General features: G+C 36.4%; 1 protein-coding gene across 2 annotated transcripts in view; it reads left to right on the top strand.

Moving 5' to 3' along the window:
* The window catches only part of OSTC (oligosaccharyltransferase complex non-catalytic subunit), a 75967-nt gene that overhangs the window by 14082 nt on the left and 44780 nt on the right, over window positions 1-17105 (top strand). Inside the window, exons 2-4 of one of the 2 annotated variants that reach the window (XM_051965977.1) lie at window positions 7042-7135; window positions 7903-8100; window positions 13218-13661. In XM_051965977.1, coding sequence (XP_051821937.1) covers window positions 7042-7135; window positions 7903-8100; window positions 13218-13236 — 311 coding nt within the window. In that variant the 3' untranslated portion in view covers window positions 13237-13661. Of the gene's footprint in view, window positions 1-7041; window positions 7136-7902; window positions 8101-13217; window positions 13662-17105 lie in introns of those variants that run through there. The other variant, XM_051965975.1, reaches the window with a different exon arrangement.

The raw sequence follows: 17105 nt of genomic DNA, 5'->3' as shown, positions 1-17105 counted from the left end.
AATAAAAAAAATCTGGACGGAGGGGTATAGCAAAGTTATAATACCAACTTGACAAAATGTCATTCCTAAGGGATGCCCAAAGCTAGATTTAAAGTTAGGTGAGTAAAGAAAAGCACTTAAGTTAAGTTAAAATAATGTAGATTGTGTGAAGATTAAGAGCTGAGGGCCCAATAACTGGATGTATTTAGCCTTGAGGCTAAAACATTGTTGTTTCTTGATGTCCTCATTGTATTCTAATCTACAGTGTGACCTTCCTAAAGATGAGCAACTTGCTATTACTACTAACGGATTATCTTTCTGAATAGTAACAGGAACGTTAATTATATTGCTGTTATTACTGATTTTAAAGTTATAATGAAAAAACAAGATTATTTGTCAGTGTTTAAATTGATACATCAATCACTCCCCCAGATCCCCACCCTCTTGTGTCTTCAGTTAGCCTTTAGTTAGTTGTGTCTTGCTGTTTGCCTGGTACTTGCTATTTGCTAAAAATATGAATACAAGAAGTTAAGTAGTCCCAAAAGATTAAGTAGAAAGGTGTATAATATTGGCAGTTGGCAGTAGAAATAATTTTATAATTTCTAGTAATGTTTTTCTTTATTTTTCTATTTAATAATATTTATTTGAGTTACAAAGTTTTTTTTTTTTCCCCTTCCCTTCTCCCTCCCCCAAACAGTAAGCAATCTGGTGTAGGTTTATACATATACAGTCATTTTAAGCATTTTCCCATATTAGTCATGTGAAAGAAAAAACAAAAAAAGATAAACCACGACAGGAAAAAGATAAAAATGGTATGCTCTGATCCATGTTCAATCTCCATAGTACTTTCTCTGTATATGGATGGAATTTTCCATTCCAATCTTTCAATAATCTCTGTGATTGCCAAATCTAATAACTTCTTCTCAATCCTCATCCTTCGGGAAATTTCTACATACTTTGACACTGTCATTCACCCTTTTCTTTGTGATGCTCTCTTTTCCCTGTTTCCCTGACACTACTCTATCCTGATTGTTCTACTGTCTGTTTTCTTCTCTGTCTTTGATGGATTGCCTAGATCACACAAGGAGGGTGTCCCAGGGCTCTGTTCTGGTTTCTCCTTTCTGAATATTATTTGCTTGGTATCAGCAATTTCCATGGATTCAGGTGTTATCTGTCTGGTAATAATTTTGATCTACTTAGCTAGCCAGAATTTCCATATCTTGGACATTGTTGGACAGCTTGAATTGGATGTCCCAGACATCATAAACTCAAAATGTCTCTGTTACTGTTAAGAGCACTATCCAATTTGTTCTTTTTATTTCTTGTTTTCACTGTGTATTGTCTCCTTCTTGAATTGTGATCTCCTGGCGAGCAAAGACTGTTTCTTGACTTTCTTTGTATTCCCAACACTTAACATAATTAAGTCCTCACTTAGTAAGCATCTCAGTAGTAGTAGATGCTAGTTAACCAATTCTTGGTTAACCATTTCTTCATGGAAATGGTTTAACTTTAGTACTCTGATATTGTTGAGGTCTAGCTTTGGGGTACCTAAATGAAATTAAGGTTAAGGTCTAGTGGCAGGTTTGGGGTACCGATTTGGCGCAAGGGGGTCTAGTAGCGGCGCGAGTTCCCAATAAAAGCATTTATTGGCCTGGAGAGCTAGATTGATAAAAGAGGTTTATTATTAGATAAGCAAAGTTAAAGTATTGGCGAAGGTAGAGATAAGGAGGGCACTGGACAGAGGGTCCAGTGGACAGAGGGTCCTCACATGGTAGCCATGTTTGGAATCTCTGCAAAGAGGGGTTCCCAGCATGGACTTTTTATAATAGGAGATTTAGCTCGAGGGGCTTTCAGGTGTAGCCCCAAAGTTGGCTCATATCCGGGTGGGGCTGGGAACAGGTCAGATCTTCTCTTGGAATTCAAAGGGACCAGGATTTGTGAGTTAAAGGGCAATTTACATTATTAACTAGGAGAGGGTGGGAATCTAGAAAGGAATCTTTCCCGCATCATTCCCCCCTCAAGCAGTTGGAACTTAAATTCATTTAAGGAAAAAGAAATAGGGCAAAGTCTCTTATTGAGACAGAATTGAAGATTTTCTCCTTCCAGGATTTTCCAAGTTCAGGGGTCCCCTCTTCATCCCCGCCTCAAGCAGTCACCTCCAAAGGCATGTGGGAAAAGGGGCGCCGATCTCCTCTTAACTGCTTCGAGCTGGCAAGGGTCGTAGAGATTTGGGGTTCATGCCAGGAGGTGAGGCATGAGGTGTGGGGTTTGGGGATGGCAGCAGTGCATCTAAGGGGTGTGTGTCCCAGTCAGTTATTCCCAGTCAGTTGTCCCATGTTCTCCAGGCTGAAGGGCGGTTGAGAGTACAAAGATTGAAGCCCAGATCTTGGGAGCAGTTAAAACCAGGGTGTCATCCAGGGTGGAGATGATGACAGCAGGTCCCTTCTATGGGCTGCCTGTAAGAATGTTGATGGCCCATATAACAAGGAGAAGTAGGAGAAAATGCTGGGAGCAAATTATTTGTCTATAGTAAAAAGTATTAAGTATCCTCGAATTTAGCCCTTTCACTCTTAATTTCCAGGAAAGATAATTTCTCCTGGTGTTGGTTCAGGGTATAGACTAAGTAGTCAGGGGAAACTGGAGGACTATATATGTAATCAAGATAAAAATGCAATTTAAGCTCTTAGAAATCTTTGAACGGTGCTGCCTTTCTTTAAAAGGAGTTGGTTCCTCAATAAGCAAAGATCCTAAGCCTTCCCCCCACTTTCCCCACTCTATGGGGGAGGGGTGGAAGGGGTCAGAGGGAGTGCAAAGTATCTCAGCACTGCCAACCCAGCTTACGGGCCCCTGAGGTATTGGGACTGTCCTGGGATAAAAAGAGAAACAGGGCCAAATCCCAATTCCCTACTGGGGAACAGGACGCCGGGGGACAATTCAGCCCCTGTGGTGTGATGCAGTTTCTCCATTGTTCCTCCTGCTCGAACTCAGGACAGAGACTGGGGTCTCCTCGGACAGTTTCCAGGGCACCTTCGGGCCTAAGTCTGGGAGAGATTTGTATTAAACGGTGCTTCTGCTCCAAATGTTTTTTCAGGAGGCAGAAGTTGCCCTGAGAAAAGAGCTCAGTGTCTCAGGTTAGAGTTAAAGGGAAACCAACAGCTGTTAGCAGCAGAGTGGAAGAAACATTGAGGTTTGGACCCCGAAAAAGTTGAGGTGGTGGGAGGGTCCTAGGTTTCACTAGGCTGAATCTTTCAGCTTTAAAAAAGACAAGAGTGCTGGGTGTGTTTTGGCTCACTGCTTTTGCCTGAGGGCATAAGTGTTAATCAAGCCCAGGATTAGAAAGAAAAAAAACTTTTAAGGATGGACTTGTCCAGAGAGATTGGGAATTCAGCTAATCTATTCAGAGTTCAGGTGTTAAGAATGAGGCATTTTTCTCAAGCCCAGTGTTTGTCTCTGCATTAAGAGACAGCTTAAAATCTCCATAGGGATGGGGTGTGGACAGGTAAAAACTTTTATTCTTCCAAATCCTTGCAGCCTCCCTCGTATCTCTTAGAGATAGAGCCGGCAAAAGAAGGCCTTTTGTCAATCCGCAGCAATTCCTAAAAGAATTGTGCCAGAGCTTAGAGCTCCCAACTAAGACCCAAGCCCCACCTGAGGGCTTTGGGTGTCCACTGCAAGATAAGGAAAGAAAAAAGTCTTTTACCTTGTCCAGAGTTAAGAAAGCTAATTCATGGCAAAACCCGAAAACTTTCACATTCTATAACGTAACCTTGCTCTAGAAGGTGTCACAAAGGGCCCTCCCAGAGGACCGTTTGCCAAAAAAAACCCACAGGATTTCGTCCTCACAGCGTCCTATGAGCGACAAATCCCCCCAAGACTGCAGGAGTCTCCCAGCGAGCTCAAATTAGCCCGGGCATTTGAGCCGCCCCCGTTACAGAAGCATGACATGGTGGGTTTGCCTCAGTGGAAACCTCCTAAGAGGGCCACCAACTTTGAGGGCTAGGTAGCAAAGGAGAGATGTGGTAGGAGTGGGTGTGTTCTCCTTTCAATAGCTCCTCTCTTTAACACTAGACAGTATGCATATTCTATAGCCCTGGGCTACTTGAGCAGCAAGTCAGGGGCCTAGCCCTGCCTTCCATCAACATACAGTGTAAAAGGCTCTAGGCCTAAGCCTAATCAGGGTGATGAGATTCCCAGCTTTCTCAAAAGGCAAGGTGGGAGTGGCCCCAAGTACTTGGGCGAAGTAAACCTTTAGATAAAGAAACTCTAGCCCCAGGAAGTAAAAAGCTTAGCAGCAACCGTAGTGTGGCCACAAATTAAAATAGCTACTTAAGGCAGTTTTACTTCTGGTCTATGCAGTCACACCTGAACTCAAAACTCCCAGCAAATATTAGCTGCAGTCCCAAAGGATTTTATCTTCTAAGTTATCATTAATCAAGGACTTCAGATGAATCTAGTTCTCAAGAATCACAGTAAAGGGTTTACAGTTTATACAGCTATCTTTCTTATATAAGTAGACAATTTTAAATTTAACATTACACAGATCTTGAAGTTCACAAGTAACTGAACCAAACTTCATATAACTTATAATTGCCCAACAAAGATGACAAATGTTAAGGCATAACTCAGTTACAAATTGCCCAATACCTCTAGAAAACACACCATCTAAGTAGGAAGGTAAACTATCCCATCTTAGTCACTCAGCATCTCAAAGAATGGGCGAGGGAAAACAGGGAAGAAGTCCAGAAAACATGAGAAAAGCACACAGCAAAGACAGACTTCTTTCCTAAAGGTATTCACCGAATTCTTAAATGGCTTCAGTTTCTCCCATTAACTCATTTCTTGCTGCAGTCAAGGAATGAGGGGAGAAAAGAAATAAAAAGCCATCTTTTAAAGAATTTAATTTGCCTTGACCTGAAATTTTATTCCCCAGCCATCATTCCAAAGGTCTTTCTTGAAGCTGCAACCTGGCCAGGGTTGGAGCCCAGAAAAAAAACCCTTTTGTTGGCAGGGACATAGAATGCCAATCCAGAAAAGAATAGAACCGAGTGTGCTAAGAGCAAAAGGTTTTAGGACTAAGAAAACTAGGTTCTCTCTCCACAAGCAGCTAAGAAATAGTTTTAAGTAGTGCCCTGAGGCTAAGAAAAAAACCGAGAGCAGTTTAAAATCCGGTCTTTGTAGACAGCCTTGTGAGCATGTGAAAGCGTAATTCTGAGGCTTCTACAGTTAACGCAGGATGACCAAATCAGGGAAACTGAGTCCCGTTTAAAATGTATGGAACAAGCACACTTCCTGAGGGCTGGAAGCTGCGGCTTTAAGAGCCAGGTAAAAGTCTGGAAGGGGCACGGCTCACTTGTCCAAATTGCTAGCAAATTTCTATTTTAAAAGTTGGTGACAACCTTTCCGGAGATTTGAGAAGATTAAGATTGAGTCCCCAATCTCCCCACTGTACAGTAACCCCAAGGAGGGGACAGGATAGGAGCATTTAAATGGCAGGTTACCAAGCCACATGGGAGAGGTCTGAAACAGGCCTCGAGTTCTTCACTCCCCACGCCATGGAAGAAGGGGGAGGAAAGGCCAGAGCGACGGTGAGGGACGAAGAGATGCCATCTTACCCAGCGCAGTGCGTCTTGAATGGCGAGGGCTCCTCTGGCAATTCCATGCTGGAACTTAAAGGTGGGGCAGCTCATCTAAGCCCCCAAATCTTGCTGGGAGAGCAAAACCTGAAGGGAAGACAGCTTACCCCTGTCCAGGGAGTAGCTACCCTGGTCAGAGACATTCTCTAAACTCACCCCAATTCAGTGACCTTTCTCCTCGTGGCTACAGCTTGACCATTAGAGACTCCATTGCATTTAACAGTGGAGTGGGAGAAGGGCTCAAGTTTCTCCGACTATCTCCCCAGAACAGAGCAAAGAGAGTGCTGGCCTGGGACCCCCAAAAGGAGTGGGGTCCCCAGAACAGTCACGTGTCTCCTTGGTCTGGGGTGGAGTGTTAAAGAGACACTTCCTCTCGTGTCTCAACAGTTCCTGCTGGAGAGCAGGGCTTTCTGGTGACAGAGAAAAAAAGATTAGAAATGCACTGAGATGCAAAGGAAGGGCCTTTAATTCTCGAAAGGATTTGGACAGAGGGAGTTTCCTCAAGCAAAGCATCTGCTCCAGGAAAGATTTTAGAGGCAGGGGAGTGTCTAGATTGTGGACAGGTAAAAACTTGTATTTTTTCAAATCCTTGCAGCCTCCCTTGTATCTCTTAGAGGCAGAGAGCGAGACAAAAGAAGGCCTTTTGTCAATCTGCAGCAATTCTTAAAGAATTGTGCCAGAGCTTAGAGCTCCCAACTAAGACCCAAGCCCGACCTGAGGGCTTTGGGTGTCCACTGCATCAATATGGCTATTTAATTTAATTTCAATTTGGTTTGAATTAGTTTGATTCTAATCTGAATTATTTTGATTGTTCTGCCTCTTGGGGTAATCTTGACATTGTAGTAATTGTTTATTTTTATTTTAGTTCTGCTATCTTATGTGTTGGTTTAATCAGGTTTTCCTCTGCTTTTCTGTATATTCTGAAAAACATTCATTCATTAAAATGTTATGGTTCATATAATGTTCATATAATACAAATAGTGTAACTTTCCTAGTCATTGGGCACATAATTGTTTCTAGATTTTTGAAATTGGCTAGGTCTTAAAATTGAAGACGTCAAAGACATTAAAATATTTCATTTGATTTAAAATTTTACATAGATAAGAACTCTATGGAAATCACAATTTAAGGGAAAAATTTAAATAGTTATGAAATGTAGGTAGATAGATGAATTCAAGCTACATATTTGTATTTTCTTTAAACAAATATGAGGACTTCTCCAATATTGATTACTTTGCAGGAAAATTCTGACACAAAGTTAAAGGGTCTGCCATATCTTAAGTAAACCTCATCTCATTTGATTTTGCCACATGGGGAAAAGGGAATCTTAAACATTTATATTAATAAAATAAAGAATTTTATGTCTTCAGAGATAAAAGAAAGTTATAACCTTAATCCAGCCTAATTTTCACTGTTATTTTCCACATAGGAATAATTTATGATGTCATTGTGGAACCTCCCAGTGTTGGATCTATGACAGATGAACATGGACATCAGAGACCAGTTGCCTTCTTGGCATATAGGTAGAAATTATTTTATTAAAAGTAACTGGTGGAGTGCAATAAGGATGGGAGATTGAACAATGTGTGCTTATTTTAAAATGCAATCAATTTCCTTTTGGAAAACACTTTTATTTAAAGAATAATTATCCTCAGTACTGGATTTTGGAGTGGCTGAATTTTGTATCTCAGAATCATCTCATCATCATCCTATGTTGAACAGTCTACAATTCACCAGCCTAGGTTTTTTATCCCAACACTAAGAAGGACAGTGGTTTTTTTTCTCTTGGCTTAGTAGAATGTTTCTCCCACATCCATTCTCTCTGTTTTCTGGCATGATGGTACCAAGCATTACTATGCTGGTGCTATTATAGGCTAGACAGATTTCTGTCATTTGGAATATATTTCTGAAGAGGGAAGAGAAGTGCACTATCAATCCCAAACTTCATTGCAGAAGTGGAAGATCCTTGGTATGGAATATCACATTCACAGCTAGACATGAATGAGTATTTTCTGAATTTGTCAAATTATTCTTTCAAATCAAATCTAGTTTGTATTGTTTTTGTTGCTGCACTAATTATTTTACATTCTCAATTTTGTAAATAGAACACCATCTAAAATAATGATTATGTTAAATCTTTTATTTTATTTCCTTTATAGAAAAAAAAAAGTATATATTTACTCAAAAGAGTTCTAAGAATTCTAGTTTCAAACTAAAGGAAAAGCTAGTCTTGAATACACAAAATCTTCATGTTTATGTTTTTTGCAGAAAATTATTCTTTCTTTTGCAGAGTAAATGGACAATATATTATGGAAGGACTTGCATCCAGTTTCCTGTTTACAATGGGAGGTTTAGGTTTCATAATCCTAGACCGATCCAATGCACCAAATATTCCCAAGCTCAATAGGTTTCTCCTTCTATTCATTGGTTTCGTCAGTGTCCTCTTGAGTTTCTTCATGGCGAGAGTGTTCATGCGAATGAAGCTGCCGTAAGTCATTAAACATTCTGCTTCATGGTTTATATTACTGGTGGGTTGTAAATTTGAAGATTAGTGTAAAACACTAATGAAATTTTTGGAGCTGGAAAGAACTTTTTAAAGCTCATTCTAATCAAAATCCTTTTGCATTTGAGGAAATTGAAGCCAGAGAAGTGAAGTGGCATGTGATACAGCTAGTCAGTGGATAGGTTTGTGTCACAATCAGAATCTCCTCATTTAGCCCATTGCTCCTGGGCAGAATAGAAAACTCCAGATGGATCCTGACTTTAAAAATGGAAACTCACAGCAGAAAGCATTTTAATAGTACTATTTTAGTGGGTTTGTGATTTGGTTATCTTCACAATTCATGGATTTGAACAAAGAATGCCAAATGCCTGGCAGTTATACTTCCCTCTGTTTACTTGACTCTCCCTTTCATAGAGAATGGCTGTCATCTTTTATGCCTCTTGTGGAGTGTTTAGCCTGTTTTTACAACAGTTTATATTTTCTCTGTTACTCTTTATTGCTCTTTAGGAGACATTTAGCTTTAATTCTTCAGAGGCTGTGGCATTCTGTTACTTGTGGTATTATTGGAAAAATGTTGTTGAAAAGATGGATGGGCTTTTAAGCAGAAGCGTAGGGCCAGTAAGAGCATTTTAGCTTGTTCTCTTGTTTGATTCTAGTCCTGATTCAATAGGCAGTGTCTGATCAGACAATTTTATTGGTTGTCCATCTTGTAAATCACCTTCCTTTCCCCTTCTCTTTCTTTCCTAGAATTTTCAAAATCATCACACACACACACACACACACACACACACACACACACACACACACATATACACACACATATTATTCAGTCAGTCTTCCCTCCTGCCCTTGTCTTTGGGGCTTTCCTCTGAAGGTATGAATGAAATAACAGATGGAAAAGGACTTCTGCGACTCTGACCTTTAGAATCATCAGATTCTTTTTTGACAGGAGAAAGACTGGGGAATTATTGGCTCATCAGTTTATCTCCATTCCCCCAATCAGTTAGCTTATATCTTTCTCTTCATTCTTTGTGCTTATCCTAATTCTAGGCCTAAACACATCTAGTTAAAAAAAGGCATACTTTCAGGATTTCAAAATTCACTTATACTTAGAATCCTGCTATATTTATGCCATAGTCTTACTTATTAGGATAATGTGATGAAGATTGTAGGGCGGAGGAAGGGAGAGACAGACAAGAGAGAGATTAGGTATAAAAAGTATGTGGGAAGCTAACCCATTTTTGCACCCCCACCCCATTTTGGACCATCCAGACTATTTTTAAAAATTGACAGGTTAGACAGGGAGCCAGATCTAAAAAGATGAAATAAATAATCTAACTTAGCTAGAAAACAGTTCGTGGCCCCAGGGGGAAGGGGAAGGTAAGAGGACTTCAGTTAGGAAAACTTTGTACACAGTAATAGCAAGATCGTGTGAGATGATCAACTATGATAGACTTAATTCTTCTCAGCAATAAAATGATCTAGGACAATTCTAATAGACTTGGGATGGAAAGTGCCATCCGCATCCAGAGAGAGAACTATGGAGACTGAATATGTATCAAAGCATATTGTTTTCACCTTTTTTGGGGAACTTTTTTTTTTTTTCATGGTTTTTCCCTTTTGTTCTGATTTTTCTTTCCCAACATATCTTATATGGAAATACGTTAAAAATGATTGTACATGTATACCCTATATCGGATTGTTTACTGTCTTGGGAAGAGAAGGTAAAGAAGGGAAAAATGAATGTTGAAAACAATCTTTACACATAATTGAAAAAATAATATATTATTAACATAAAACCTTAAAAGACATTTTCAAGCTTTTTGTTTTTTTTTTAATTTGAAAGCTCAAAATGAGACAGTAGGTAAAAGTCCTATCTTACTTTGTCCTAGTCAGACCACATGTGATCTGAAAAATATGCTCTCTTTTGATTATTGCATTTTAGGAAAGGTATTGGTAAATCAGAAAGAATCGAGAAAAGGGCAGGCAGGATAATAAAGGTTTCAAGATTATGTTATATATGAATTGAAGATTATATATGAATTGAACATGAAAAGAAGAATAGGGCATATTTATATTTTGGAGAATAGAAGGCTTAGTAAAAGGACAGTCTTCATAGTCATAGTTTGGAATGCCTTTGTGTAGAAAAGAGATTAGATATGTTCTTGACCCCAGAAGGCAAGAATGGGAACAGTTTTAAAGAGAAAGTTAGACTTGGCATAAGGAAAAAAACCTTCAAAAGTTTTTTTTTAAGTTTTAAAAAGTAGAATACACTGCCTTAGGAGATAGTGGCTCCTTGTCACTTTGAGGTCTTTAAACCAATACCAATTTCCCCCTTCTCTTGTATGCTGGAGAGGGCATTCTTAGCCATTTATATAAAACCTTCTAATTCCTTTTCCACTCTTGATTTTTTAAGATAAAAGATGTAACTTACAACCATAGTCATGGAGGGCATTGCTATCATTCCTTTATGATGTCTATAGCTAATGTAGGTTTTCCCCCAAAGACTTTAAATTATAAAACTAGTATAATACTGCATGATATAATAAGAACAACACTGTTTTTGGAAGTTGGTTATTTAGGAAGAGGGAGAGTGTGGAGTAGAATAAGAGAGATGAAGATTCAAAGACTTGAGTTTGAATCCTGGTCTTCCTCCTACTGACTACTTGGATGATTTGGATAAGTCACAAAACTTTTGGGGGCTAATCTAAGTGATTAGATTACTTTTAAGATTCTTTTAATGTTCAGTTGTAAGATAAATGTTAAGTGTTAAGTTGGTGAATTTTAATTCTCTCTAATAATTTTCACTTTACCTAAAAGATTCCCTTTAAGTGTTCATTTTTATAATCTTAATCTATAATTGGTAATTCTGAAAGATTTTTAAGGTTTGTTTAAAGGGTATCTTGCTTGGGATCATAACTTTGATCAAGGGCATCTCTGAATATTCTTGAGTTTTTAATCTAATAAGTATGACATACATCCACATTACTACAAAATGAATGTACATGTATGAAAATAAGTGAGTTCAAAAGAATAAGATGACTTGACTAGAATGAGATACTGAAAAATATTAATATGTCCAAAAATCTGCTTGAAGATATATTTCAAAGAGACATGCATAATTGACCCAATTGGTCATTCCTTTATATAGAGCTGTGCTGTAAGACTTAATTCTTAAGAAGTATTTTAAAGGTTAACAGTGACTTTTTAAATGCCAAATTGAATGGCCTTTCCCCAATCATCTTCCTCCTTGATCTCTGCCTGGCCCTCTTCGAAAAGGATCATACATCTAGAGTTGGCTGGGACCTCCAAGGCCATCTGGTTTAACCACCTCATTTTACAAATAAAAAAACTGAGGCCCAATAATGTTAACCGATTTGACCAAGGTCACATCAGTAGTAAGCTTTAGAGAAAGGCTTTCAATTTGCATCCTCAGACTCCAGTCAATATTCCCTCCTTTTATACCATGTGGTTCTAATCTTAGTTTCTACTTTCTATGGAAGTATTGTAAAATATATGAAAATTATAAAATGTCTGCTGTGGCTCTTTGAATTTGGGAAGACTTAATGTTATAAGTTATAAAACTGGCACATTTTGCAATGTCTGTCTATTTGGATTTTCTCATATACTCCATTCCCTTGCCTTCTATTCCCTTTCTCCCTTTTCTTGTACTCTCTATCTTCCTTATCCAAGTATTTTGCTGAAATGGAAGAGGAAAACACACCACTTTACCTCATTTTCATATAAACCACAAGATTTACAAATATGTTTACTTCCTATCAGTTAAATGAAAACAAAATTTTGTTTTTTTCAGACTTCACCTCACTAAGAGGGGACAGGTGGTTTTTCTGCCAACATTGAGTTACTAGGAATTATTATTTTCACTGGGTTTTTATCTGAAAACATAGCTAATTTGTAGTTTTATATTCTGAATTTAGTTATATTCATATCATTCACCTCTTTTATCAATCCCAAGGTCATAGGGCCAGATATTGACTGTTAGACTTGCTTTTTTTCTCTTATTTTTAATTTTTATAAGTAATCTACTCGTAGGTCTTATATACAGTAGTCAGCTAAAATGTCACGTTCAGATAGCCTCCACCCCAGACACATACATATAGTTTAATAGAATAAATAACTTAAATAATAAGTCATAATAAATAACATAGACAGGACAGAATTATTTGTATTCACTGATTACAGATCAATATCATCTAGAAAATCCATGAAAAAAGTACTGAACCCTTTTATTGTGAAAATGAGTGTGCACTTTAGAAGCAAGCTATATCTTATATTTGAGAATTGAACTAATTTATTTAGTGTATAGATTTTTTTTACTGATTTGATATAATTAAATATAAAAACATTATTGCATATTGTTATTGTACATTAAAAAAATTTTTTCCCTCAATATTATCTAAACAATCAAGCAATCTGATATAAACCTTGCACAGTTATTTTAGGGAAGCTGTGGCCACTGGTGAATATATATTCACTAAAATAATTTATTAATTTTTTTGGTCATAATTTAAATTTTAAAAATATTTTAATATTAAAGGAAAATGTAAAAACTTTAACTATATTTATCAAAGGGGCTTCATGTCTCTATCTGGTGCCTGAAGTAGAAACCATGAATATTAATACTCCTTGAAGCTCACATGTTGATATCCTTTGTTCTTTTCTCAGAGATGTGTCTTACTCTTTCTCATAGGTCGTCATTCTCTGTAATATTGTTTCCACATTTTCTAGAAAGTTAAATCAACTGATTAAGTTCTAGAAATCTCAAATCTAATTGTAGGAATAGTGTATGTCTTCTACAGGGAACTGTATTCTGACTTTTAAACTTATAAGGAATTTTCTTTTTTCTCTGCTTTTATCTTTGTCTTTTTATTTATTGCATTTTTGTTACTATGAAAATATTTGGGTACTGATGTGGAAGTACCATAAAAATAGCACTTCCCTCACAGGATTACTGTGAAGATCAAAGGATATATATGAAAAGGACTTTATAAACCTTCAGAGTTGTATATAAATGAGAGATAGTAGGAACAATTTTGAATGAAATAGTTTAATTTTTACTTTTCACTCTTGCATTTCTACAGGGGCTATCTACTGGGTTAGACTTCCTTTTGTGAAGACTCGATAATAACTGGATTTGCTCCTTTTAAAGACATTTCAAAGGCCATTCGGCTCTCCAGAAAATAATTTGGAACGTGGATTGTCTGTGACTCAGAATGACATAAGGAAAGGTCTGATGAAAAATTTAAAAAAAATTTGTTCATGTTTTGGAAAAGAATTAATAAAGTATTTCATTATTTCCTAAAAGCCCAATTATAAATTTCACAAACAGCACTTCTGGTGAACATGTACACAAGTAAATTCAGGGAGCTGGAGCCTCCAGGCTGATAACTCTATCCAGTGGATCAGCTTTGCCTTGACCCTTTGTATTTTAAGTGTAGCTTTCAGAGTCTAATTTTATGTGTCTTTGTCCCTAAATTACAATAAAATGTATGGAAGGAGCCACAATAAATCATTTTTCTATTGAACTGATTGTGTGTGAATATTTTAATTGATTGAATGAATAATAATTTTATAGCTACAGTATCATAGGATTTTTCTTTTCCTTATGTTTTCATTTTTTAGACTAAGTATTTCTACGTTGGACTTCTACTGTTAATTGTTAGGGAATTTTAACCTGCTGTTTTTCAAACCTGGACTGGTTCAGGCCTTCTTCCACAGCCTGGTTATTCTATTCCTAGGAGCTAACTATCCAAATTGAGGCCTCCTGTAGTTCTAAACTTAAACAATATATTAACTTTAACCTTTCCCTATAATTGTGATTATAGAATTATTCCAACATCCCTGTCCATTTTCAACTGTTGTCACATTTTGGACATAGACAAAAACTTCTCTGTTCTTCCCACCAAGGTTTCCTTCAGATCTATACTTCCTAGTCAGGCCTACTGGTTTTTCACACTTTTCAACATCTATTTTTATGATGTTTTAATTTCCATTTTTTCTCCTTCCTAACAATCTGATATAGATTTTACATATACAATCATATTAAACATATTTCCACATTAGTTGTGAAAGAATCAGAACAAAAAAAAAACCATGAGGAAAAAAAAAAAGTGGAAAAAAAGTGCATTCAGGCTGTGAATGTGGATAGTATTTTCTACAATAAATCATTTGACATTGTCTTAGATTATTGCATTGGCTGAGAAGAACAAAATCTTATCAGAGTTAATCATCTACACAGTGTTGCTGTTATTGTACAATATTCTTGTTCTGCTCACTTCACTTAGCATCAATTCAGGTTTTTTTGAAAACTGCCTGTAGAGCAAATTTTTGAATATAAATAACTTATAATTTATAATTTTGCAACCCTCACATTGAGTCATGAGACCCCATATGAGGTCATGACCTTCTGTTTAAGAAGCTGAGGTTTAGAGAGTATTTAATTTAAGGGTTGGCAAACTAAACTGATCCATGAGCCAAATGGGACTCATGCCTGCCCTCATGTGGCCCATGAGCTAAGAGCCAAGGCCCTCATTTTGAAGAGGAAAGTAAGTTCCTGAAGCTTGTCTTGCTTAAGGTTTTGCTAATATATGGAAGTAGTATAGTGGAAAAAAGCTCTGCATTTGGACTCAAGACTTGAATTGGAACTTAAATTCTTTCACCTTTGTGAGGTTGGGCTTCTCTTTAAGCCTAATTTCCTAATCAATAAAATAAGGGGGTTACTTGATCTCTAATCTCTCTTCTAGCTTTAGATCTATGGTTTTGTGATAATATGAATCCTAGGTTCTCTCCAAATCTATTTTCCATTATGTGATGCACACTAGAAACAAATATAGAATGCCTAATTTGAAAAGAATTCATATCAGTACAAAAAAACTTGCTAAGTAATGTTCAAACAATTCCAAAATTAAATAATGAAATAGAACATTGCCTAGCACATGGTAAGTACTATTCATATTAACTATTTTATTTAGGGCAGCTTGGTAGCCCCGTGGATAAGAACACTAGCCTTGGAGTCATAGTTCAGATCCCATTTCAGACAATTCCTAACTATGTGATCCTGGGTAAGTAACTATGGGAATACTACATGGCAAAGATACAGAAGTGGTTTGCCATTTCCTTCTCATTCATTTTAGAGATTAAAAAAACCAAGGCATATATGACAAGGAAATGGCAAACTACTTCTGTATCTTTGCCAAGAAAATCCCAAATAATCAGACATGACTGAAAAATGACAGAATAACAGTTATTAAATGTAGTATCCCATATATAGAAAAAGTATTCTTATCAATGCCTAAAAAACCTATAATCTTTGAAAGATAATAGGCACTTAGTTGCAAATGTTAGTCTGATCACCATTTAAACCTTTTAAAAAATTATTCTGAACCTAACACTAGATAAGTTATTTCCATGATACAGAACAGAAAACGGATTGTGAAACTTAAAATTCTCTTATGTACAATTTACTTTTCCTTTTAAGTATACAAATTCAGGTAATTTTCAGAGCTTTTTTTGTCTGTTTCCTTTTGTCAGATCTACTTAATCCTCTTATAAACTCTCCCTTACAATCTCAACAGAAAAAAAACAAACTTGTAAACCATATAGTCAAACAAAACAAATTCCTACTTTGATCATATCTGAAAATGCATATTTCATTTTGTCAGTAAGTAGATTGTCATTTTCCCACATTCCTCTGAAGCTGCAATTGGTCTGATTGTATCTGATAGTCTTTCAAAATACATTTTTTTAAAGTAACTTTACTCTTAAAACTTTTAAATTCATTTAAACTTAAATACAAAATGAGAAAAAGGAACATTCCCATGTACACAACATGAATTGCCATTTTGGACTTTTTAAAAAACGTGTAAATAAAAAAAAAATAATAAATAGTATACATTGCTTTCAAAGCTACCCAACTAAAATAAAGCCCAGTAAGAAAGAGAGAAATTCCATTTTAAATAATTGTGGACAAAATATTTAGGTGTCCACCTGTCAGAAGACAAACTCAGGAATTATATAAAGACAATTTCAAAACACTTCTCACAAAATCTGATCTAAACAATTGAGAAACTATCATTTGCTTATGGGTTGGCTGAGCTAATATAATACAAAAGGCAATTTTAACTAAATTAGTTTATTTGTTCAATGCCAGACCAATCAAACTGCCAAAAAATTATTTTATAGAGCTAGAAAAAGTAACAAAAATAACACCTAAGAAAAGAAAATGTCAAGGGAATTAATTTTTTTTGAAATGCAAAGGGCAATGACCTAGCAGTACCAGACCTAAAACTTTATAATAAAGCAGCAGTTATGAAAACCATCTGGTACTGGCTAAGAAATGCTGTGGTGCATCAGTGAGATATGCAAGGCACAGTAATCAGTGACTATAGTAATCTACTGTTTGATAAACCCTGACTCCAGCTTTCGGAGTGGGAACTATTTGACAAAAATTGCTAGGGAACCTGGAAAATATGTCACAAACTTGGCATTGAACTATATACAGTTCACATTGCATACCAAAATAAGGTCAAAATGGATATATGATTTAGTTGTAAAGAGTGATGCTATAAACAAATTAGGAGAGCAAGTCATAGTTAGTGTATCATGTCTTTGAAGAAAAGAGGAATTTATGGCCAAAGAACTAGAAAATATGGAACGCAAAATGGATAACTAACTGATCACATTAAATTAAAAAGTTTTTGCACAGAGAAAACCAATACATCTAAAATTAGAAAGAAAAGAGCTAAGGATGAAATTTTACAGTCAGTGTTTCTGATAAAAGTCTCATTTCCAAAATATATGAAGAATTGAATTGAATTTATAAGAAGACAAATCACTCTCCAATTGACAAATGGCCAAAAGATAAGAACAATTTTCAGATGAAATTAAAGTCATATGAAAAAGTTTTCTAAATCACTATAGAAGAAATGCAAATAAAAACAACTCTGAGGTACCACTTTGCACTTATCAGA

This window comes from Antechinus flavipes, chromosome 6, assembly GCF_016432865.1.
Source record: "Antechinus flavipes isolate AdamAnt ecotype Samford, QLD, Australia chromosome 6, AdamAnt_v2, whole genome shotgun sequence".
NCBI classification, from domain to species: Eukaryota; Metazoa; Chordata; class Mammalia; order Dasyuromorphia; family Dasyuridae; genus Antechinus; species Antechinus flavipes.
Note: the sequence above shows the minus strand (reverse complement) of the source record. Positions and strands in the feature narration are given on the sequence as shown.